The following is a 24,683-nucleotide window of genomic DNA, read 5'->3' on the forward strand; positions in this document are numbered from 1 at the left end:
ACTTCAGTTCTATGCACATCTTAATGCAGTAACACACAAATGGCGATAGCAATGATGGATATAATTCCCTCCGTTCTATGGAGGATTGTGCAAGGCAAGGGGTTGGACACACTCCATTTTGGGTCTCCTGCTAAAATGGGAGTTGGCTTGGGTGACCACCACAGTGCAGAAGCCAGTCAGAGACCACACCATCACCTCATATAGCAACACTGAGAGCACTTCACACCTTATAACCATGTCCTTGCCACCATCAAGAGGTAAACAGCCAAAGAACCCCAGATACTCCCCTGGGATCAGAAATGACCATGACACCCAGTTGACAGACGTTATAACACTGACTTGTACATCAATATCACAGTCAACTTAATGCTTTTCCACAACCTGGCTTTCAGGATACAAAATTGGACTAATTAGGCAGGGGGATATGAACCTGGCGTGATAGGAGTTGGTATACAAGCCATTGCAGTGTGTCGTGAGGCTGTGAGGAAGGACAGCACAAAATTGCAGTCAAAGTGATGAGCTGAAGTGTAACATTGGGGCAAAATCAAAAAGAATGATGAATACAGGACTGAAGGTGCTGCATTTGAATGCACACAGTATACGGAATGAGCTGGATGATCTTGTAGTGCAGTTAGAGATTGACAGGTATGATGTGAGCATCACTGAGTCGTGGATGAAAGATCATAATTGAGAGCTTAATATCCAAGCATACAAAGTGTATCAAAAAGACAGGCATGAAGGCAGAGGGGGTGGAGTGGCTCTAATAGTAAAAAATGAAATCAAATGCTTCGGAAAAGGTGACAAAGGATCAGAAGATGCACAATCTTTATGGGTAGAGTTAAGAAACTAAGAAACTGCAAAGGTAAAAGTACCATGGTGGGAGATGTATACAGGTTCCTGATGGTAGTCAGGACGTGGGGTATAAATTACAACTACAACAGGAGATAAAAAGGCATGTAAAAAGGGCAAGATTATGATAGTTATGGGGGTATTCAATATGCAGGTAAATTGGGAAAATCAGGTTGGTGTTGGATCCCAAGTGAGGGAATTTTTAGAATACCTGTGAGATAGCTTTTTAGGACAGCTTGGCTTTGAGCCCACTAGGCAAAAGCCAATTCTGGATTGGGTGTTTTTTAATAAACCGGATTTGATTAGGGAGTTTAAGGTAAAGAAACCCTTAGGAGAGAGTGATCATAATATGATGGAATTCATCCTGCAGTTTGTGAGGGAGAAGATAAGGTTAGACGTATCAGTATTACAGTGGAGTAAAGGGAATTACAGAGGCATGAGAGAGGAGCTGGCCAAAGTTGACTGGAAAGAAACACTCTTGAGAGATGACGGTAGAACAGCAAAGGCTGGAGTTTTGGTGAGCAATTTGGAAGGCACAGGATAATACATCCCAAAGACTAAAAAGAAATTTTCTAAAGGGAGGATAAGGCAAACATGGCTGATAACAGAAGTTACAGAGAGCATAAAAGCAAAAGAGAGGCCATGTAATATTGCAAAAATTAATGGGACGTTAGAGGGTTGGGAAGCTGTTGAAACCAACAGAGGGCAACTAAAGGGACAGAAAGCCATGCATCAAGATGTATTATTTTTGAAGCAGTAATGTCATTAAATTGCAAAAGTGATTTTAAGTGATACAAAATTGAGAATTATGTTGACAAGCAGAAATGAATGTTTGGAAATAAATATTATATTTAATTACATCCATACACTCAGATCTCGCTTAACGCTGAGGATGCGTCCTTCGGAGGTGGAGTGCTATGTAAATCACCACCATGCAGGGTCATTATAACATTACATAAATGGACGTGTGTGCCTGATACAAAGATATATGATATATTATTTTATGTATACACAGTAATCCATGGAGTAACAAAGACTCAAATGCATCTAATCTTTACATCAATGAGGCAGCAACACATCGCGGCAGCAGTGGAGGGAAGCGGGTGGCGGTTACATCTCAGTGGAGGGACCAGGCCGTGGGTCTGCCTCTAACCTTGGTCTCTTCTTCAAGTAGGCATTAACATTTGATTGCCTTTTCTCAACTTTCCTCTCATAAAGCAGTTCTCAGTTAGTTGGGAATCACGTCAAGAACACCTCTTTCTGCCTTATTGCTTCGCTCCCAGTCAGGGTGATTATTGATGAACTGGTCCATAATTTGTGTGATTATGGTGGTGCTAGTGCTGAGAAATTTTTTTATGAGGCTTCTTGCTGGTGTTTCCACTTCTCCATCCAGATTCACCCAGGACGCATTGCTCTACCAACTCTTGAAGCTCTTCACTATTACCATGAGAATGCAGTAACTCTTCAACATCCCCATCATTAACATCCTCTAATCACTGGCCAGTTAAATGATGTTTTGGATGACTGGTTCTGCTTGAAATCCTTGGCGTTATTGCATGCTTCTGGCCAAAGCTTCCACACTCCATTCATGCAGTTTGAAGTTACTTCATCCCAGGCTGCTCTGATATTGTCTACAGCTTTCATGACGTTGTAGTTTTTCCAAAATTGTCTGATGGATTGTTTGTCTTGACTTTTTGTTTCCTGTACAAGTTGCTCAAATGTGTGATGAAGCTAGTACGCTTTAAAATTCGAATTACTCCTTGATCCATTGGTTGGAGTAATGATGTGGTGTTGGTGGAAGGTAAACCACTTCTACAGGAATGCAGGTCCGAAGCATGCCAGGATTCTCAGGGTGGCCTGAGGCATCATCAAGCACCAGCAATGCTTTAGTTTCAAGATCATACTCCTCACAATACCACTTCACTGCTGGACAAAAATGTGAAACAAAACCAATTTTGGAAAATATCAATTACCCTCAGGCTTTCTTGTTTGATTTCCAAATCACTGGCAGACTTGACTTTAAAATGCCCTTCATTGCTCATGGTGTTTCAGAGTGATACACAATCATAGGCTTTCACTTAAAGTCACCTTTAGCATTGCCTCCTAGCAAGAGAGTTAACTGGTCCTTATGTAGCCTTGAACCCAGATGCGTCTTTCTCATTCGGGAGACGAAAGTATGAGAAGGCATTCTTTTCCAAAATAGGCCCGTTTCATCCACCTTGAAGATAAACTCAGGAGGATAATCCTTTTCAATTTTGGCCTTCAGTGTTGCAGGAAAATCTTGGGCTGCCTTGCTGTCTGCACTGGCCACTTCACCAGAGATACATGTGCTACGGAGCTTACTGCACTGTTTAAATCTATCAAACCAACCTCTGCTGGCTATGAATGTTACCAAGGTATCTCCTTCTTCTTGAATACGATTGAAGACGCTTCTTTACCATTATTGTCAGCTGGCTTAGGGGTATGATTCATTATGCTTGGTCATTTATGCACATATTTAGTCTACTTTCTATTTTTCAAATGGCTCTTTGAACGAGTCACCTTTGTTGATGATAACTTTGAGGTCGTCATTGCAGAAGCTTTTATCTTGTCTGCATTTTTTATAATTGCTCAGATTATCAATGTATGCAATTTCAAAGAGGCGCTGACATCAACCTGACGCTCACCAGCTTCCAAACACCATATCACTTGTAGTTTCACATCCATGCAAAAGCTCTTCCTGGACTACTTAAATGTACTACCCTCACTGGACGTTGCAGGCTGTTTTCCAGACATTCTGGGTGAAAAAAAAATGGAATAAATTGGCAAGGGAGCAAAAACGCTTACACACACGGGGGAAGCAGAGCATGATTGGCTGTAAGTGGTTCAGAGCGTATGTAAAATGCTCTCATTGGCCGATTAAATGTTTACTGTAATGGTGCCAGTTCTTGAGAAGTTTTAAGTGTTGCTTAGAATGAATTTTTGTCATTTTTAAAAATTTCAATAAAGAACTGAATAACTGCATCGTTACAAATCAGCGCTACGTGGGGTCTAAGTGGAATTAAATATGGATCCAAGGAGATGGAACAAGTTCACTCTAAATGATGAAAAGCTGGTAGTAGCGGAGATTGAAAGTATGTGAAATGTCTCCACACATCAGGGGTTCCCAACCTTTTTTTTAATGCCATGAACCAATACTATTAAGCAAGGCATCCGTGGACACCAGGCTGGAAACTCCTGGCATACATTGATTATTAAAACAAGGATATGCAGTAAGTTATCAAAATGAGGCCAGCTGGAGAACTAGACTATGTGGGTAGAAGGTAACTCCACAAAAAACACAAGAATGCAATGAATGGTCTGGCAACCACATCTGGGGAGGGTACTCTGGCCAGGGAAGTAGAGAAAATGAGAATGATACATAGACTTCAAGAGTTACTGCACAAGGAGAGGCTTCAGAAACTAGGATTGTGCTCCACTGTAGTTAAAAGCTTTCAAAATATTAATTGGAACTGATTGGGTAGATGGAGGCTCCTATTCCCCATGACTGGGGTATTTTGAATGAGGAAACAATCTGGAACTCAGGGACAAGCTTCTCAGAAGTGAAGGTATGAAACATCTCAGCAATCAAAGAACGGGAGAAATTTTCAACTCTTTTGCAAACAGCAATTTTGATAAGTTAATTAGTGACTTCATTAACAGAACCTATCACGACACAAAATGCTGGTGAAACTCAGCACGTCTGGAAACCTCTATGGAAAAGAGTAAACAGTTGACGTTTCTGGCCGAGCCCCTTCTTCAGGACTAAGAGGGAAAGGGAGAGATGCCTGAATTAAAAGGAGGGGGAGCATTCTTGGATTTAAAATATTTGAAAGGATATTGAAGAAATGTCTGTTGATGGAATTGGGTCACAGAGTGACCATCATCTCATTGAAGGGGTTAAACAGCTAATCTCGCTTCCCATGTTCCTTGTGTCCCCTCATTTGAATCCACTTACATCTGCAAGATGCTGAAACAAATGAAAATTAGGAGCATTCAAATTAAAATGATTTAAACAGTCCAGATCTTCAGGGAATAATGTCAATCAAATCTAATTCTATTTACACAGATTTCACTCAGCAGGAATCGAAGCATTATCGTACAGTACTTGGCTTCAACAGGGAAAGTTGTGGCTCTGAAACCAAGAACAACTGGTTTCTAACTGCAGGACATCGGAAATTCTCTACTACGTTATACGCACAATTACACAATCTGGCACTTCCTTTGGAAAGCATCGAATTTCTGTGCATGACTAGCGACGACTGAGTTTACACCCCACATTGTGACAGTCTGTGATCACCATAATTGCCATTTTTCAAACTACTCAACAGTGTATTTCAAGTAATACATTATTGCTACTTGACATATCTACCCAAGGCCACAAAATAAATCCTAGAATAGAATATCCGTATTGAAAAACACCTACAGTTAAATAAATAGCATGTTAGTCACCGAAAACAAAGACTTCAAGTAGCTCCTAACACAGTGAATGAACCTTCTACTCACTTTTTTGATGCTTTCTCTTGGCTTATTGATCAGCTTTATCTCCAGGACAATTTCCCCCATGTAGTCCTCCAGGCTATTAGGATCATCAAGCTGCAACTCCTTCTGCACGACACTAAAAGAGGAAAAAAAAACACACAAGTAAGAATATCTTCCAACCATCCAAGTGTTCCCTTGAATTACTGGAGCTAGTATTTCAGAAGTCAACATTCACAGCAACCAGATACCATGTTGAAAATTTAAATGCGAAAATAAGAAACATTTCAAAATTAAGGGCATGTTTAAAAGGCCAATCCATCCATGGGGCTCCACATCTGCCCAGGAATGGAAATGCCTACAAAAAGTGGTGGATACAACCTAGTCCATCACAGAAAAAGCCTACCCACCACTGAGCACATCGACAAGGAGTGCACCCACAAGAAAGCAGCATCCATCATCAAGGACCCCCACCTCCCAGGTCATGCTTTCTTCTCGCTACTGCTATCAGGACGGATGTACAGGAACCTTAGGTCCCACATGACCAGGTACAGAAACAGTTACTACAACTATCAGGCTCCTGAACCAATGTGTTCAACTTCACTCACCTCAATACTGAACATAACCTCTGGAGTCACTTTCAAGGACTCTGCAACTCATGCTCTCAGTATTGTTTATTTATTTATTTGTTTGTTATTTGTAGTTTTTGCATTTGCACAGTTCATCTTTTTACGTTAGTTGCTTGTTAGTCTTTGTGTGCAGTTTTTCATCGATTCTATTGTATTTCATTGTTTTGCTGTAAATGCCCAGAAGAAAATGAGAATCAGGGTAGTATATGGTGGCATCTATGTACTTTGACAATAAATTTACTTTGCACTTTAAACTCTACAAGTGAAATAGATAACAATTGAATCAAACAGTGACAATTGCTAGGGGCTACAGAGACAAATGATCCACATTTGGACAAGCAAAGTGGATTTCAAAGTGGGGAAGGTTGGCACAGGATATTGCACCTTAAAAACTGAAAGCACATGCCTTTCATGTTCTCACTCTCTCTCTTTCTCACTCTCTCTCTCGCTCTCACTCATGATGAACGGTGGGGCGGGGCGGCGGGGCAGGTAAACACTTGAGATGTCATTAATTCCTGATTGAGCACCATCATTTGATGGCCAACAGTTAAACAAAGCATAAATGTGCGGCTATTTCAAAGTTCAAAGTAAATTCTTTTATCAAAGTACAACAATGTTACCATATACAACCGCGAGGTTCCCCCCCACCCAAATCTGGAACGTGCAAGCAGAATGCAGAAGACAACAAACTGTGCAAATGCAAAATGAAGGAACAATAATATAAATAAATAAGCAATAAATACTGAGAACATAAAATGAGGAGTTCCTGAAAGTGTGTCTATTGGTTTTGGGAATATTTCAATGATGAGGCCAGTAAAATTGAGTGAGTGAGTGAAGTGAAGTTTCTCACTGATTTCTCATTACTACTCACTGATATCAGATTCACTATTAGTGGGCAAACAAGAATCTTGTCACAAACTTTACCAAGTTTCTACATGGAGTAAAAGCAAGTATTTCTTTTAAGAAGCAAAATTATCATAGACATGATGAGCCAAATAGTCTTTTCCTGTGTCCTGTATTCCACATCATATCCAGTTCTGGTCATTCCATTACAGAAAGGATATGTAGACTTTAGAGAGGGTGCAAAGGAGGCTTGGTAGGATATGAGAGTATTTGCTGTTGTAAGGAAAGATCGGACAAACTTGGAATTGTGCTCTTCGGGGCATCAGAAACAGAGAGGAGACCTGATGGAAGTATATAAAATCATGGGAGTTGTAGATAGGGTAAATAGAGTTTTTCCTCAAGACTATAGATATCAAATACTAGAGGGCATAACTATAAGGTGGAGGGGTGTAGGGAGTATAAAGGAGATTTACGAGGCAAGTTTTGTTTTTACCACAAAGTGCTAGGTGGATAGAATGCCAGTGATGGTGGTGGTAGCAGATACAATAGGACATTTAGGCTAGTACATGAACAGGCAGGAAATGGATGAACATGGACCATATGCAGACAAATGAGGGCAGTATCATCCGGTATCATGATTAGTGCAGGCATTGTGAGCCAAGTGACTTAGTAGAATATAGAACTATAATATATTAAACTTGATAGAATATCTAGTTACATCTGTACCCAGGGCTTTCACTGTAGCTTTACGCAGGGTCTTCTAAAACTTTTGCTGAAATTGTGCCCAATAAAAGACCTTTATTAAAGCTCTAACATTGCTGTAAATCCAGTCTCCATTAGTTTATAATTTATCACCTTTAAATCCTCAAGGCTGTCAAACAATTGTGTGTTTTCAATAGCAGTTGGTCTCAGACGATAGCATCGGAGTACTTTGCATCTTATTTGTTAAGCCTCAATATGGTTTTTATAGCTCAGATACTGTTCTGTTCAATCATACAAGACTCATCAATCACTCGCTACATAAAGCCAAATTGTCTGTATTACTGTCTAGTGTACCAGTTAAATCAAAACACTAAGTATTGAATGTTATTACAGACCTGTTTATTTCAAGATCATTCAGACTGAGATACGCAGAGCCCATGAAATCATCTGTGGCCAAGTCTCGGTCATACACCTGTTTGCAGAGAGATCGTCTGATTGTTATCACAAATCACAAAGAGTTCACACAGAACAAAAAAGAATATCTTTCTAACAAACTCTGGATACTACCTGCCTCAACAAGAATTAATGTCAGACCACACCTGGACCAAGCGAGGCGGGTGAAAAGCGGAGGAGATACTCGAGGGCTAATGAGTCATACTCTAGGGTCAGGGCATGAGTTCTGACAAACGATGGGGAAGTGCTGATTTTATCAAGGTTTATAAATAGGAAACAGTGCATCTTGAATATCCTCTTAAAATAAGTAAATTAGGACAAAGTTTCAACAGAATAAAGCAGAACGTGAAAACTGATATGAGGTATTTCCCATGGAAAGAGGGAAATGTCATTATGAAGAGGGCTCTGGACAAGGGTGTGAGTCAGCTTGAGGGATGGGGTTGGGGGCGTCCTCAGCCAGAGGTAGTTGGTGCTCTTATGACCACATTAAAGCCAGCGATTATACATTTATTTTCCATAATCCAGTCTTTGGCAACATAGAAGGTCTCATTCATTATTAGCCTGACCTTGTTCCCAGGGACAGCTCTGTTGAAACTTTAATGATTCCAAAAAGAACGTATCCATCAATCAACGCAGATTAGCATAAGAGCAGCAATGAGAAAGTACAGAGCCATGCATGTGATGGGCAACCTTACACCCAAAATCAAAAGGATTAGCACAGATAGAGACTGATGGCAAAAGAGGAAACAAACAGTGGGGAGGTGAGGTTAGGAGAGATATGGGGACAAAACCATCGCCAAGAACACCAAAACCAACGCCAAGAACTCTTTCATAACACTAGAAGTAGCCCTATAATAGAGGAATCATTTTCTGTTACTCTCTGTCACCCTGGCAAGACAGCTCCAAAGGAACTTCCCCTCCACCCACACAAACATGAGGAGCTGTTCAAAGCATTAAGTGCCTCTGCTCCACACCCAAGTATTGTCCCTAAAGAAGAAATCCAACAGATCCCTATTTGGGAACTGAAAGAGCGATCAGTTCCTGTGCAGTTGCTACTTCAGAAGACTACCTATGCCATTTCCTGGAATCACAAACATTTCAGCACACCCTCAGACTGTGACAAAAATTGAGCGTATTCGAGTGAAATGAACACATTCACAGTAAATGCAAGGCTGCACAGGTTTGCTGGGAATCAACTTTGCACTGGAGCTGAAGGCACAGGGAGCAGTTTCAATGTGAAGTCTCAGCCTCCTCCCCCCACCCTGTCTCACTCCACTTCCAAACTGGCTCCAAAGGGAGGCTACACCAACAATACAAGTGATTCACTGAACCCAATGCCAACACTACAGCTTGCAAATATAAGCTATTAAATCATGGTTAAGTTCTGCCCAACAGCTTGCTCTCATTTCTCCTCTTCCCTGCACACTTGGTTATCCTTTGATACAGCAAATGTGTAGGAATTGATGGCACTAACGAGATAGTTGATCTTTGGACATACGAGCCCTGTGAACTACTTTAAACTGTATCAACCTATGCTTAGCACATACAGAGGATGAATTCACCAACTGAAGAATTTTTTCCCATTTTCCAATATGTGACAGATGCCAGTCTGAGATTGCTTCTTTAACTCACATGTTTTGGTCATGTCCCTTGTTGGAGAAATATTGGAAAGATATTTTTGATATTATTTCAACGGTCCTAAATATAGACTTACAACCTCATCCAATTACTGCTATCTTTGGACTACCAATGATAGACTCAAATAATTTAACCTCTTGATTACGAAGGATGATTGCATTTCTTACTTTAATAGCTAGAAGGTCCATCTTGTTGAATTGGAAAGAGATCAACCCTCTTACAGTATTTCATTGGTTTTCACAAACTATGGTGTGTCTGAATTTGGAGAAAATTAGAAGTGCAGTTTATGATCCTTCTATTAAGTTTGAAAAAATTTGGAGGCCATTTATTCAGCATTTTCATTTGATGTAATTTGATCATTTCCAAACTGGTTTTATTTCTCTGTACTGTTGTTGGAGGGGAATGGAGGCATCGACGCTGAGGTTTTCTTCTTTTCCATTTTTAAGTTGTTAGTTTTGCCCAAGTCTTTTAGTTTAGTTTAGTTTTTTTTTTCTTTTGGGATGGGTTTTTTTTTCTTTTTTTTGTCTTTTTCCTTCTTTTTTGCTTTACATTATCCGTGATCAGTTTTACATGTATGGGAGTTTTTGTAATTTTCACTATTTGGTTTTGCAATTACTCTTTTTTAAATGTAACAATACATCTCATATTATCTGTATTATTGTTATGTTTTGTTTCTATATTTTGAAATTAATAAAAAGATTGAAAAAGAAAGGAATTGATGGCACTTCCAAATTCCAACCAGGAATCTACTGGATCTCCTTTTCATGGAAAACAGTTAGGCCTGGAGTAGTGGCACTTAATTAGTTGAACAACACCTCATGTATACGTGGGCAAAGGGAAGCTTCCTCAGTAGCCGTCTAGTCGAAAGTTGAGGGAGCAGCACAAATGGTTTTCCCTGCCCACAAGCACTGTGCAGCCACTCGATTCCCAAAAGCACATATTCCTGGAAAATGTTTCACTTAACAAAATTGTTAATAAATCAAAAAGGCTGAGCAAAACACATTGTGATTTTTGAGTATAGTGGAAGCTGTGTGGTACACAATTCGATATTGCAAAAGATAGTTGTAACATTAAGGTGATTGGAGGAAAGTATGAGGGGGCATCAGAGGTTTTTAGGGTAGTTTGTCATTGAGCCTCCTATGGATCAGCTGTACTGGATTCAATGTTATGTAATGAACCAGAGGCGATTAGGGAGTCTAAGGTAAAGGAACCCTTCGGAGATAGTGATCACAATATGATTGAGTTCAACTCGAAATTTGATAGGGAAAAGTTAAAGTCTGACATAGCAGTCTTTCAGTGGAGTAAATGAAATTACAGTGGTGTGAGAGAGGAGTTGGCCAAAATAAATTGGAAGGAGATTATGGCAGGGATGACAGCAGAGCAGCAATGGCTTGAGCTTCTGGGAAAAAAATAAGCAAGGTGCAGGATAGCTGTATTCCAAAAATGAAGAAATGCTCAAATGGCAAAATAGTGCAGCAGTGACTGACAAGGGAAGTCAAAGCTAATGTAAAAGCAAAAGAGAGGGAATACAACAAAGCAAATATTAGCAGGAAGATACAGGATTGGGAAGTTTTTAAAAAACTACATAAAGCAACTAAAAGAATCTTCAGGAGGGAAAAGATGAAATATGAAATTGAACTAGGAAACAATATCAAGGAGGATTGAAAAAGCTTTTTCAAGTATATAAAAAATAAAAGAGAGATGGGAGTGGATATGAGACTGCTAGAAAATGAGGTCAGAAAAATTGTAACGGGACAAAGAGATGGCAGGTGAACCAAATGAATATTTTGCATCAGCCTTCACTGTGGAAGACACTAGCAGTGTGCCAGGTGTTGAAGGGTGTGAGGGAAAAGAAGTGAGTGCAGTTACTATTACAAGGGAGAAGGTGCTCAAAAAACTGAAAGGCCAAAAGACCCGAACCAGACGAACTGCACCTTAGGGATCTAAAAGAAGTACGTAGAGATTGTGGAGGCATTAGTAATGATCTTTCAAGAATCATTGGACTCTATCATGGTTCCAGAGGACTGGAAAATTGCAAATGTCACTCCACCCCTTCAGAAAGGAGGAAGGCAGCAGAAAGAAAATTATAGACCATTTAGCCTAACCTCAGTGGTTGGAAAGACGTTGGAGTTAATTTTTAAGGATCAGGTTATGGAATACTTGATGACAGAGGACAATGTCAGCATGGTTTACTCATGGGAAGACCTTGCCTGGCAAACCTGGTGGACTTATTTGAGGAGATTCCAAGTAGGAAAGATAAAGTTGGTGCAATGGTGTTATATATTTAGATTTTCAAGAGGCCTTTGACAAGGTGCCACACATGAGGCTGCTTACCAAGTTAAGAGCCCATAGTATTATAGGAAAGTTACTAGCATGGTTAGAGCATTGGCCGATTGGTAGGTGGCAGCGAGTGGGAATAAAAGGATCCTTTTCTGGTTGGCTGCCAGTGACCAGTGGTGTTCCGCAGGGGTCGGCGCTGGGACCACTTCTTTTTATGCTGTGATTTCGGTCAATGATTTCGGTGATGGAATAGATGACTTTGTTTCCAAGTTTGCAGATGATATGAAGATTGGTGGAGGCGCAGGTAGTGTTGAGAAAGCAGGAAGGCGGCAGAAGGACCTACCCAGATTAGGAAAATGAGCAAGAAAGTGGCAAATGAAATGCAATGTTGGAAAATGCACGGTCATGCACTTTGGTAGTAAAAATAAACGTGCAGACTATTTTCTAAACGGGGAGAAAATCCAAAAATCTGAGATGCAAAGGGACGTGGGAGTCCTAGTGCAGAACACCCTAAAGATGAACTTGCAGGTAGAGTCAGTGAGGATGACAAATGCCATGTTAGCATTCATTTCAAGAGGTCCAGAATGTAAGAGCACTGATGTGATGCTGAGGGTTTATAAGGCACTGGTGAGGCTTTACCCTGAGAATTATGAACAGATTTGGGCTCCTTATCTAAGAAAAGATCTACTGGCCTTGGAGAGGGTTCAGAGGAGGTTCAGAGGGATGATTACGGGAATGAAAGGGTTATCATATGAGGAACGTTTGATGGCTCTGGGTCTGTACTCACTAGAATTTCGGATTGGGTGCAGGGGGTGGGGGCGGAATCTCATTGAAACATTTTGAATGTTGAAAAGACTAGACAGAGTAGATGTGGAAAGGATGTTTCCCATTTCCCATGGTGGGGGTGTCTAGGACAAGAGCACACAATCTCAGGATAGAGGGGCATTCATCTAAAACAGAGGTACAGAGAAATTTCTTTAACCACAGGGTGGTGGATTTGTGGAATTTGTTACCACAGGCAGCTGTGGAGGTCAGGCCGTTGGGTGTATTTAAGGCAGAGATAGACAGATTCTTGATTGGCCACGGCATCAAATGTTACGGGGAGAAGGCCGGGGATTGGGGCTGAGGAGGGGGAAAAAAAGGATCAGCTATGATTAAATGGCGGAGCAGACTCGATGGGACAAATGACCTAATTCTACTCCTATGTCTTAAGATCTCATGGTAAGTTTATTTTACACAGAAAGTGGTGGGTGCTTGGAATTCCTTGCCAGGAATGGTGGTAGGGACAGATACATTAGAAACATTTAAAAGGCTCTTAGATAGACACCTGGATGATAGAAAAATGGAGGGATATGCAGTAGAGAAAGGTCAGATTAATCTTAGAATAGTTAAAGGTTTGGTACATCATGGGTCAAAGGGACTTTACTGCACTGTACTGTTCTATATTCAATGTTCTAATTGAGATACTTATTTCAGCACTGCAGGTGGCAATTTTTGCCCATTGAATCCATGCCAATTCTCAGCAGAGAAATCCCACCAGTCTCATTCCTTGTCATCCAATTTCTCTGTAGTCCAACAGAAGATTGTCTCACCTACATCACCGCCATCTTCTCCATTTGGTTCTTTTACCACTGACTACACTAGGGCTCATTTACAGTACCAAAAAAACTACCAGCACACCTCTGGGATGTAGCAAGAAACTGCTGCACAGAAGCAAAGCTGCACCGTTACAGAAAGAATGTATAAACTCCACACATCCAGCACAGGAGGACAGAATCAGACCTTTATCACTGGAGTTGAGGCAGCAGTGCTAACTAGTGCAGCTCTGTGCCAACAACCTCATCAACACCAGATAGACAAGCATCCATTCGTGACCACCCAAGCTCATTTTGAAAAGTTGACAAAATTTTTGAATTCTACCTGGCAAGTACCATAGGAGCCATGAATTATACAGAGCCAGAGTAAACCATTGTTTTTACACCAGATTTATTCTCAATTTCCACTTTCTAGTCCTGCATAATTTACTAGAGCTCATCTGGTCACATGTCAACTCTTCTTGTTCAATAGTAAAGCATTGCAAACTTGTTCAGTCTTTCCTCAGCTCAGGTCTCATCACTCGAAGTTTATATTTTGCACCTTCTAAATCTTTTCTTGCTAAAAAGAAAAGTAATAATGCAAGGCTAACTTTCAGCAGATCTGCTCTAACAAATACCACAATGATTTGTACTCCAAGAGTTTTAGTTTACATGCAATCACTCAATTATCAAACACCTCACAATTTCCTTCAATTCACCACTGATTCATCTTTCTCAGTGTATCTTTAAGTGGGTTACTTCAGACTTGCACACTGTGCCATATTAAAATGTACTAATGACACAGCTCTTCGACTTTAACCATGGAATGCTACATGACGAAACATTCAACCAAAACAAACTACGACCTTAACTGCTCAACCCAAAATAAACACCACTATTTTATCCTAATGAAAGCAGGAAAAGTGTAACCATTGACCCTGCCACTGATCCTTACTGAAGCATAACTATTAATCCAAACCGCAGAATCCAAACAAACCATAGTAATTGACCTGAATCAGTGAACTGAACCAAAGTACAATCAATGAACTTTAACAGAATTTATGAGAATATCTTGCAGAAACACAAGAAAAACTTGTTGGCAGAGTTTCTATTTTACCTTGACATAAAGCTTTTGATTTAAGTTCTTGACTGGAACTACAAATGTTTCATCCCATCGAGGGTTTAAGTTCTTATAAACAATCTTGCTCTTGTACAAAGTCTTCCCAGCGAGTTTAAACTTGACGTATGGATCGCTTGTACCTGTAAATGAAAATAAATATAAATATTAAGAATTGCTGCAACTTATTCTTGCCATATCCTTCGCATCCACAGTCACACTAGTTAGATCCTTTCCTAAAAATGCTAAGTCCGATGCGAGTCACAGAGCTGAATAAAAGAGACAGCAGTGCTATTATTCATTTCTTATACACCCTATCCTCATCATATGTGCCTTCAGACTATGCGGATTCACGGTTATGCGAGGAACCTATTTGTACCAACGTCTCATTATATGCATCCAAAATTCACAGTTATGCGAGGAGCACTGCCTTCCCGCCAATACAAGTCAGGTGTGCACGCCTCACAATTTCACTGTTGGGATGAGAAGCTCCACTTTCCCGCCAATACAAGTCAGGTGTGCGCGCCTCACAATCTCTCTCCCGCCACTCTTGCATTGGTTTTGGCAAGGTGTGGATGCGCGATCTTAAGCTTCTGTTGATTTTACCTACAGTGCAGTGATTTTGTGCTTGAAATATTTAATTATGTCTCCTAAGTGCCCGATGTCATGCCGGCAGCTGAGCAGCAGAGAACCGCTTTAACACTTGAAAAAAAGTTGGAAATTATAAACAGGGCGGCATCAGCTGAAGATAACACAGCTTTGGGACGCTATTGCCAGGAACAGAATCTCGCCTTTAAAGTTCTTTTGCTGCTTGACAATGCGCCAGCCCATCCTAAACATTTGGACATCATTCATCCTAACATAACAGTACGTTTCCTGCCGCCTAACACAACATCGCCGATTCAACCACTCAACCAAGGTGTAATCCACATTCAAGGCGTGCATATTTTTTTACTGCGAATTATCTCTCAGATGCTGCAAGCAACAGACGAAATTGAAAATCCCAGGAGTTTACCAATGGTGAGGGAATGGTGGAAGTCGGAACACTTGCAACAAATGGCGATGGACATGGACCCAAATTTAGAACGGAGTCAGCATTTCAGTCGTCCCCTGCCGTCAACCCTTCTTCCCTACAAGCAAATTTATGCTGAAAAACAAAATGCTGCCAGGCAAACAACCCTCACCAATTTATGCAAATAGCTGTAATCTGCTGCTGCCGGCAGTTCTAAGAGTTCTGTGAGTCTTCATTCACCCCTTGCTGTGCTTGATATTATCCTGACGACCACAACCATCCACCTTATCCATGTAAAGCTGCCCGACACCACAACAACCACTCATCTCCCGGAGCAAACACACCTGCCACTGTTGGTGAGTACTGTACACCAGAGGATCTTAACCTTCTATGATTTTTTACATTGAATATTACCTTAAATTGATTAAATATAATACAAATGTTGTCTTGTAGTACTGCTTTCGTGTCGTATTGGTATAAAAATGTGAATAAGTTACAGATAAAACATATTTAGGAAGCCCTCTGGAAGGCAGCCCTATTTTCTCTATTTAAATAATTATTCACATTTTGTGATTTCACGTTATGCGTCAACTTTGAGGAACGTATCCCTCGCATATAATCAGGATAGGGTGCAAAACCCACTAAAGGTGTGGAGCCTAACTCTCCTTCAGCCCCACTCCACAGGCCTGAGTGGGAATGCTTGACATAAACCCGGCTCAAGGTCACCACACCTTTGCATGCAAAATCACAGCTTGTTACCAGTCCTCTTCCCTGGTGCAATGACCTGTCACCTCGTGAGTGACTACCTTTAGGGCAGACTGTTTGCTTCCTCGGGACACCCTTTGCAAGGGCTTGGGAAGAAGTGACCAGTACGACCAAGGCTGTGTGGACAGCACAGGCAGTGACAAGGAGACTGGTTAAAGTCCTTCACAAAATACACAGTGTTTGTTATCTAAAAGTTTCTGCATGTAAGTTGCAGAATTCCACATAAATATTTCTCAGTGACAGGTGGATTTCACACGTAATTGTTTAGGAGTATATGAGTCAGCAACAACATTAAGTTCCATTTTAAATCAATCACATTTCAGGTGACTCAGGTTGAACAAAACCTCCTTGCTTTTTTTAATTCTTTTTTGTAATTAGAACTGCAATTGATTTATTCAAATTCAATTTCAAGTTTAATTGTCATTCGGCCATACATGAATACCCATTAATACACCCAAACAAGTGTTACTCTGGGGCCAAGATACAAAACACAGTACAAAGTCACACACAGCACAAAAGACATATAACTTATATAAGATAGCAAGCACGTACAAGGTATCAGTAAAATGCAGTCACACAAAAAAAAATAGTCCAAGACCCCGAGTCCAAAACTGTTGCAGGAGTCTGCAGTCAAAGACAATACAACCTGTCTTCAGCTAGGGGGCAGCACCAACTCCAGCTTGGATGCTGCACGGGTAGAGTGCAACTCCGATGCCTCTCTCCTGGGTGGCAGTAACCAGGCGACACCACGGCTTGAGGCCTACTCCTCCTTACAACCGAGGCCACACAGACCTCCCACCCTCCACCCGCCAATAAATCAGTGAATCGGACTTGTAGGATTCCACATTTACTATGTCCAAAAGGATCTTGCAATCATGAGAAAAGCGAGTAATTTGATCACTCGCTGTCAGACTGCACACTGCCTTGGCGCACTGACTCCTCCGACACCTCTCTGTCGCAGGCAGCAACACAATCCACACCAAGTCCAGCTCCCTCGCTCTCTCCACCAACGAGCAACTCGCTGATGGGGTCAACCTGCAGTACTTTAAGTATTTAATGTTCAGCCGGGTCTTGCGGCCATAAGAAACATGTTTAAAAAGGACAATAGCACATTTGTTTGAGCCCGTAGAAGCTGCAGCGATTGTACGCGCCAATATCATATAAGCCTCTAAAACTTCCATATCTGTATATGTACCTGTCTAAGTGCATGCAAAACTTTATTAATGGAACTGCTCAATCACTTCCTCTGGCAGCTCATTCCATATACCAACCGATCTCTGGATGAAAAGTTGTCCCTCTTCCTACTAAGTCTCTTCCTTCTCAACTTAAACCTGTGCTTGATAGTTCTTGATAATCCAACCCCAGACAGTGATTGTTCACCTTGCTCCTATCTATACCCCTCATGATTTTACACACCTCTATCAGATTGTCCTTCATTCTCCAGTGCCCCAAAGAATAAAGTTTCAACCTGTTCAACTTCTCTCCAGAACTCAGTTCCATGATTCCCAGCAATATCCACCTAAATCTCCTCTGAATTTTTGCTAGCTTAATAGAATAGCCATAACTAATGCCTGCTCCTGTTTCTCAAACCCTTATATTCCTTCGCAGCTCCTCAATCTACATGTACCTGGAGCTGCATAACACTCAGGTCTGAACTCAGAAGTACAACTAATGTCTGTACCACGTGAAAAGCAAGGAACGTCTATCTCTTACAAAGGGAGCACCCCCCCCCCCCATCCCCACAGCCTTTGACATCAACCAGACCCAAACTATTCCATCAGTTTCCTGTAGGTTGCAATGATCCGGACCACTGCTGTAAATCTGTGCAAGATCAGGTCAGAGACTGGGTATCCTGCAAGTGAGGATTTCCTCCAACTACAAGCCTCAAGTCAGGAGGGAAAAGACAGACTCTGTACTTATGAGGATAAATACAGTGCTATGAGTAGGGAAACTCAGCACCAAACAGGACAGACAGTATCAAATAGAACACTGGAATCATATGGTCATCAGATCATCTGGTTCCATCTATCACCTACCAGCCTCAATCCTACCTCACCCCTTTGTACTGTTATAAACTGGCTATCCTACCTGTTCCCTCTGATGCAAGCTTTTGACACAAAACACCAACCTCTACAGATGCTGATTGACCCTCTGAAGTTCTGTGTTTTTTTTGTTCCAGCACGTGCATATTTTTGTGCCTTCAGGACAAAGAAACCTGCCTTGTTGGCACTCCACCCACCACGTTATACGTTCAGCTCGCTCACCACCAATGCAATTGATAGAATGCAGCTCACATTTTCTCCAAGCCCATAATGTTAGACCCTGAGAAGGTCAGGTGCATGGAAACACCACTACCATGCACCCGTCCAAAACATACACCTTCCTGACCTGGAAATACATTACTATTCCTTCATCACCCCTGGGTTCAAATCCCAGAACTTCCTCCCTCCCGCCAATGTGCCAAAAAGACACTAGATATTGGAAATAATGACTCACCACCATCTTCTCATAGACCGTGAAAGAACACCAATAAATAACAAAGACACCAGAACCCCCATAAAAAGAACCTATAAGAGATTCTTGAAGTGGAGTTACTGTTGTAATGTGGGAAACGCAGCTGGTAATTTGCTTTACATGAAGTTTTATAAACAATAATAGGCTTAGTTTTAGGCACAAAGTTAATGAAAGTTATATGAACCTAATTCTTTCTCATGGCTATTGCTGCTAGCCTGAATTTTCAGGGACATTGAGCCAGCAAGCAGTAGTGAATGAGGAAAGAATCCAGCACCTACTGTTGTCTTCTACTACAGCAACTTTAAAAAGCAAAAAGAGGCTGATTGCCAAATCATGTCCAGTGCTGAGGAAGGACAGTGAGCTGGCACCAGGACCTCAACGAGCTGCTAATCATTAAAAGCCGAGAAAAGAAAACCAGTCTCTGAGTGCAGTCGACAATGATCTGAGCAAACCTGATTGCAGATGACAGGAAGGAATTTGCCTCCTCCTTGTTGCCTGCTTTGGGAACCAAATTTGCTTTCCTGCTCACTATTGTTCATTTTTTTTTTGTTTTTAATTCAGCTAGAGACCGTGTGGACAAGAAACTCAGATGTAATAATCAGCATCATTTCATTCTGAAAAAAAAAATAATTTGCAGGCATGAAAATCACATCAAAAGGAATGAGAAATGGAAAGCAGAAGAAATGAGTCCCATGAAAAGTTGCCTAATAAACCAACAATTCTGCTGTCTCATCTGGTTAAACTCTGTCTTTCTGCTTAACCAAAAATCAAAAGCTAGTAACTGAGACCTGCTACCAATCATGTCAGAGTCAACCGAACCCGAAACATCTGCAAAGCCTCACAACATTTCAGTCAGATATAATTATCCTGGTCAATAAGAGTGAGAAGGTGTTATGCACTACCTGCAATTTGCAAACAGGTCATTTAGACAACTAGCAGGCTGAAATCATGTTCCTCACAAGCTTACTGCAAATCCACTTGCAACTAGTGTTTAAGTGATACACACTGCCCTTTGATAAGGTTTGATCATGATCATATCCTTGCTTTTCACTGAAATAGTTTAGATTCCACCTGGATTCCCTTTTCTCCATTTTCCATTTTAAAGTCATGTTGCGGTAAGTCAGCATTAAGGTTAATGAATAATATGTACAAATTTCCAGTTCAGAGACAGAGCCAATCACTCTAAACAACATGCTGGAGGAACTCAGCAGACCAGTCAGACTCTATGGAAAAGAGTGAACAATCAACATTTCGGGCCAAGACCCTTCATCAGTTCCACCAGTATTTTGTGTGCATTGCTTTGGATTTCCAGCATCTGCAGATTGTCCCTTGTTTGTGATAGTACTACTACTGTGAAGTCTGTTCGAGGGATGCCTATCATTAAGAAGTTTAAATCTTGCTTTTCACTCTTTTCCGTGGATGCTGCCTAGCCTGCACTGGATCTGCTTTGTTTTGGATTTCCAGAATCTGCAGATTTTCTCTTGTTTGCAATCACTCTAAAACCTGGATACTTAACAATATGTGCTAGGTTTTTTTAAGAGTTTTTTTTTAAAAGAGATCGATGTTATTTCTTACATCCATCTCACAACATGAGGGAGTAAAAATCTTTATGTTACATCTCCATCGCAATGTACAAGCAACAAGGGAAATATGGGAGGATATTACCCAAACACTAAAGTTGTATACAGAATTGTTTTGTATACATGTATATACAGTCAGGTAAACAATCAGATCGATGTGCAGTCAGATATGCAATCAGATCAATCTGTACTGATTAACCCCGGAGCCTGTTGGTCCTGGCTTTAATGCTGTGATACCATTTGCCAGGCGGTAGCAGCTGAAACAGATTGTGGTTAGGGTGGCTGGATCCCTGAGGATCCTCCAGGCCCTTTTTATGCACCTGCTGCTGTAAATGTCCTGAATAGAGGACAGCTCATATCCACAGATGCGCTGGGCTGTCTGTACCACTCTCTGCAGTGCCCTGCAATAGAGGCTAGTACAGTTCCTGTACCAGGCGATGACACAGCCAGTCTGGATGCTCTCGATGGTGCCTGTAGTTCAGTTTGGCTTGGGTTCAAGTGCTCAGGTTTAAATGTATGCCTTAATATTCCCAAACAACTGTTGCCTGACTAAAAAGCTTATTTTTCTTGGCAAGTCTCATTCAATTGATGGCAACACTCCATCACCAAAAAGGATCACAAACACACAGTACAGTTATATTTTAGTGTTTCTGTTTTCATATGCAGTCACAAATCCTTCAGGGAATTGGAATATTATTGTCACATATTCTGAAATATAGTGAAGAGCTTGTGTTATATACTGTTCATGCAGATCAGATCCATTACACACCGGTAATCCAACAAAACTCACAAGAATTTCACCATTACAGGAAGGGCAAGGACCAATTGCTCACGACACAACAGGACTTCTAGCAGTATTGTAAAGAATAATGTTCTTCGTAAAATAGCAGACTTAATAGTCACCAAGTTTGGCATACAAGTTCAAAGTTCAAAGTAAATTTATATTACATCTAGTACATACACGTCATCATATACAATCCTGAGTCATTTTCATACTCAACCAATCTATGGAAAAGTAACCATAACAGGATCAATGAAAGATCAACCAGGGTGCAGGATACAACAAACTGTGCAAATGTAAATATAAATAAATAGCAATAAATGATGAGAATATGAAATAACAAGATAAAGAGTCCTTAGAGGGAGATCATTGGTTGTGGGGACATCTCAATGGAAGGGCAAGTGAGTGAAGTTATCTCCTTTGATCAAGGCTCTAATGGTTGTGGGGTAGTAACTGTTCTTGAACCTGGTGGTGCAAGTCCTGAGGATCTTGTACCTTCTAACTAACGGCAGCAGCAAGAAAAGAGCATGGCCTGGGTGGTGAGGTTCTCTGATGATGGATGCTGAATAGGTCAGCAGAATTAGAATTAGTTGGCTTTGCAACTCAAATCACCCTGCTCTGAACAAGACAGGATGTCCAAACAAGACAGGAGGAGACTGAAGAACACACTCTCACTTAACATTGCTTGGAAAAAACCTGCTTGTGTCTAGAACACAATATGAAAGGAGGTGATGGAATGATATCCAGAGAACTGATATCTAGAACAGTAATATCTGGAACCCACTATGAAAGGTGGTGATGGAATCAGATATAATTACAATGTTTAAGAGACATTAAATGAGACATTTGCCTCAAGATGGAATCGAAGGATACAGACTTAATGTTGGCAAACAGAACTAGCATAGATGAGCAATAAGCTTGGCATGGGGATGATGGACAAAAGGACCTACTTCTGCATTGTATTCTGTGAAGCCCCAACTCTACACAGTCAGGTATGTTGAAAAGCTCACATTGTTCTACCACAGCAAGAGATTCTAGACAGATGGGAAAAAAAATCTTCAAGGACGTTAATGAAGTTTCCTGGAAAAAAACTGCAACATCCTCACTAACTAATAGGAATCTCTGGCCCATGAGGACTCTCAAGTTGTGGATGAAGCAGAATTGAGAGCATCGAGACCAAGTATCGGCAGTACATAGCTGCTTTACATAATTAAGGCACAAGAGATTCTACAGATGCAGGAAGACGTCAGAAACATGCTCAAAATGCTGGTGGAACTCAGCAGGTCAGGCAGCATCTATGAAGGGAAGCAAATAGCCAACATTACAGACTGGGACCTTTCATCAGGACACAGGATCTTAAGGACAATCTGATGAAGAGTCTTGGCCCAAAACTTTGACCATTTATCTCACTCCGAAGAATCTGCCCGGCCTGCTGAGTTTCCCCACCATTCTGTGTGTGTTGCTTTACATAATTGTTATGAGGAACAGACAATCCACCACATTTATCTCACTCCGAAGAATCTGCCCGGCCTGCTGAGTTTCCCCACCATTCTGTGTGTGTTGCTTTACATAATTGTTATGAGGAACAGACAATCCACCACATCAGGCTCCTCTTAATCTATCTGTGGAGTAACTAACTCTGGATTTGTAAGCTACTTCAGAGCCCATAAATTAGTGGAAGAAGATTAATTCCATTCCCATGGGATTCCCTAAGAAGACTTCACGAAAAGAAAAATTATAACTGTTAAAAAGAAAGTGACGATACACATAATTCTGACCTGGTCATTACACTGGTATGTTCTAATCACAATATTATCCACTAAGTTCATGACATTCTTTAAATTTTTTTTTTTGTATAAGAACATTTAGTCTCTGCCATCCTCCAAGACTCGCTCTCCACTGAACAGTTGTGTGAATCCGTCTTTGTATATTAACCCCCATCAACAGCAAATAGGCTATTTGGAAGATTTTAACTGAATTTTACAGTCTGTTTCTCATGAAAAATAACATATGATAGATTTTTCTACTTAATTACCAATATGAAATGATACAAAACAAAATGGATCTTGGGCCAGATAAAAATAAAACAATTTTCCAAAATATACAGCTACTCCTTCCACTCTCCCACCTTTTATTCTGGCTCTGTCCCTTCTTTTCCAGTCCTGATGAAGGGTCTCTGGCCAAAACATTGTTTATTCCCCTCCACAGATGCTGCATGACGATGAGTTCCTTTAACGTTTTGTGCGTTGATCAAGATTTCCAGTATCTGCAGAATTTCTTGTGTTCATTAGTTTATGTAAGATCCCTTCACCAAAGGAAGAGTGTTCTTTACCTTGAATGACCTCAATCACACACCAGTTATGGCACATTATAGCTTGCTTCACCCAGCTTTGCACATTTTCCAGTGTGAAATAGGATAACTATGCAAAGCCAAAATTATGACACAATTTAACCATGTGAATTTATAATTAGCAGATAACAAAGTTGCAAGATTAACACAAAATTTTCAATTTGATTGCGATACCCAGCATGCAACTTTGATAAATCTCCTCAGGGATTAGAAATTTATGTGAATAGAAACCTCAAAAGTACTTATTTTTGGACTCAATAACAAAGTACCTTTGCCAGATCAAAGATGTATTGCACAATCTAATGCTGCTGGAAGTCACAAACTATTTCTGATAACATGTTAACATCTCTGTAGGCCTGATGCAGATTTATTGCTTCATGTTACAAAACAGCCAAAGGCACTTCTTTGGTAAAAAGAAAACTATTATTTGTACAGCACTTTAACGTGGCAAATGTCTCACTTACGTTGTAGTAATAAAATCAATCAGAGTGTTGCCTCAGTAAAGGGAAATCAAAATTAAATCTGTAGATGGGAAATAAAAACAGAAAATGCTGGAGAAACTCAGCAGATCTGGCAGCATCTGTGGAAAGAGAAATGGTTAATCTATCACAGACATCCCACCTCTCCCGGAAGTACCGGGAGTCTCCCGCATATTGATGGCAGCTCCCTGACGCCCACAAATTATATACAATATTCCAGAAATCGATTTTTTTGAGAGGGAGAGGAAAAGTGAGAGCGAGAGAGAGCATCCTGATTGGTCTCTCTTCGTGCAAAGTAGACCTATCAATTTTCTCTGTGGGCAGACTTTACAGTCGACCTCAAAAATAATGACAGTGTTGCTCGCTGCACTGTTTGCAACAGTGACTTTTCTATTGCCCACGGTGGGTTAAAATGTAAAAGACATGTTGAGGTGAGTTTAACAGGTGTCATTCGTTCGTTAGCATTGCTAACGATATTTAAACTAGCTGGCTGGCTGCTAAGGAGCTACGCTATTGACGTCCTACGTGATGAGGCCAAACTCCCTGCAGACTTGCTTAAAGTTGTAATAGAATAAAAAAATGACTCCATGATAATATAATATAATATAAGTACATATCTT

At 40.7% G+C, this 24,683-nt stretch overlaps 1 protein-coding gene across 14 annotated transcripts in view; it reads right to left on the reverse strand.

Moving 5' to 3' along the window:
* LOC140209797 (multiple C2 and transmembrane domain-containing protein 2-like) overlaps window positions 1–24,683 on the reverse strand; it is a 485,848-nt gene that overhangs the window by 229,504 nt on the left and 231,661 nt on the right. For 13 of the 14 annotated variants that reach the window (XR_011889071.1, XM_072278281.1, XM_072278276.1 and 10 more), the window contains 3 exons: window positions 14,583–14,725; window positions 7,916–7,992; window positions 5,374–5,485 (listed from right to left, as the gene is read on the reverse strand). Coding sequence is in view for 13 of the 14 variants with exons in the window: in XM_072278281.1 (XP_072134382.1) it covers window positions 5,374–5,485; window positions 7,916–7,992; window positions 14,583–14,725 (332 nt within the window). In the remaining variant the exon portion in view is untranslated. Of the gene's footprint in view, window positions 1–5,373; window positions 5,486–7,915; window positions 7,993–14,582; window positions 14,726–23,362; window positions 23,501–24,683 lie in introns of all 14 variants that reach the window. The other variant, XM_072278286.1, reaches the window with a different exon arrangement.

This window comes from Mobula birostris, chromosome 14 (genome assembly GCF_030028105.1).
Source record: "Mobula birostris isolate sMobBir1 chromosome 14, sMobBir1.hap1, whole genome shotgun sequence".
Taxonomy (NCBI): domain Eukaryota; kingdom Metazoa; phylum Chordata; class Chondrichthyes; order Myliobatiformes; family Myliobatidae; genus Mobula; species Mobula birostris.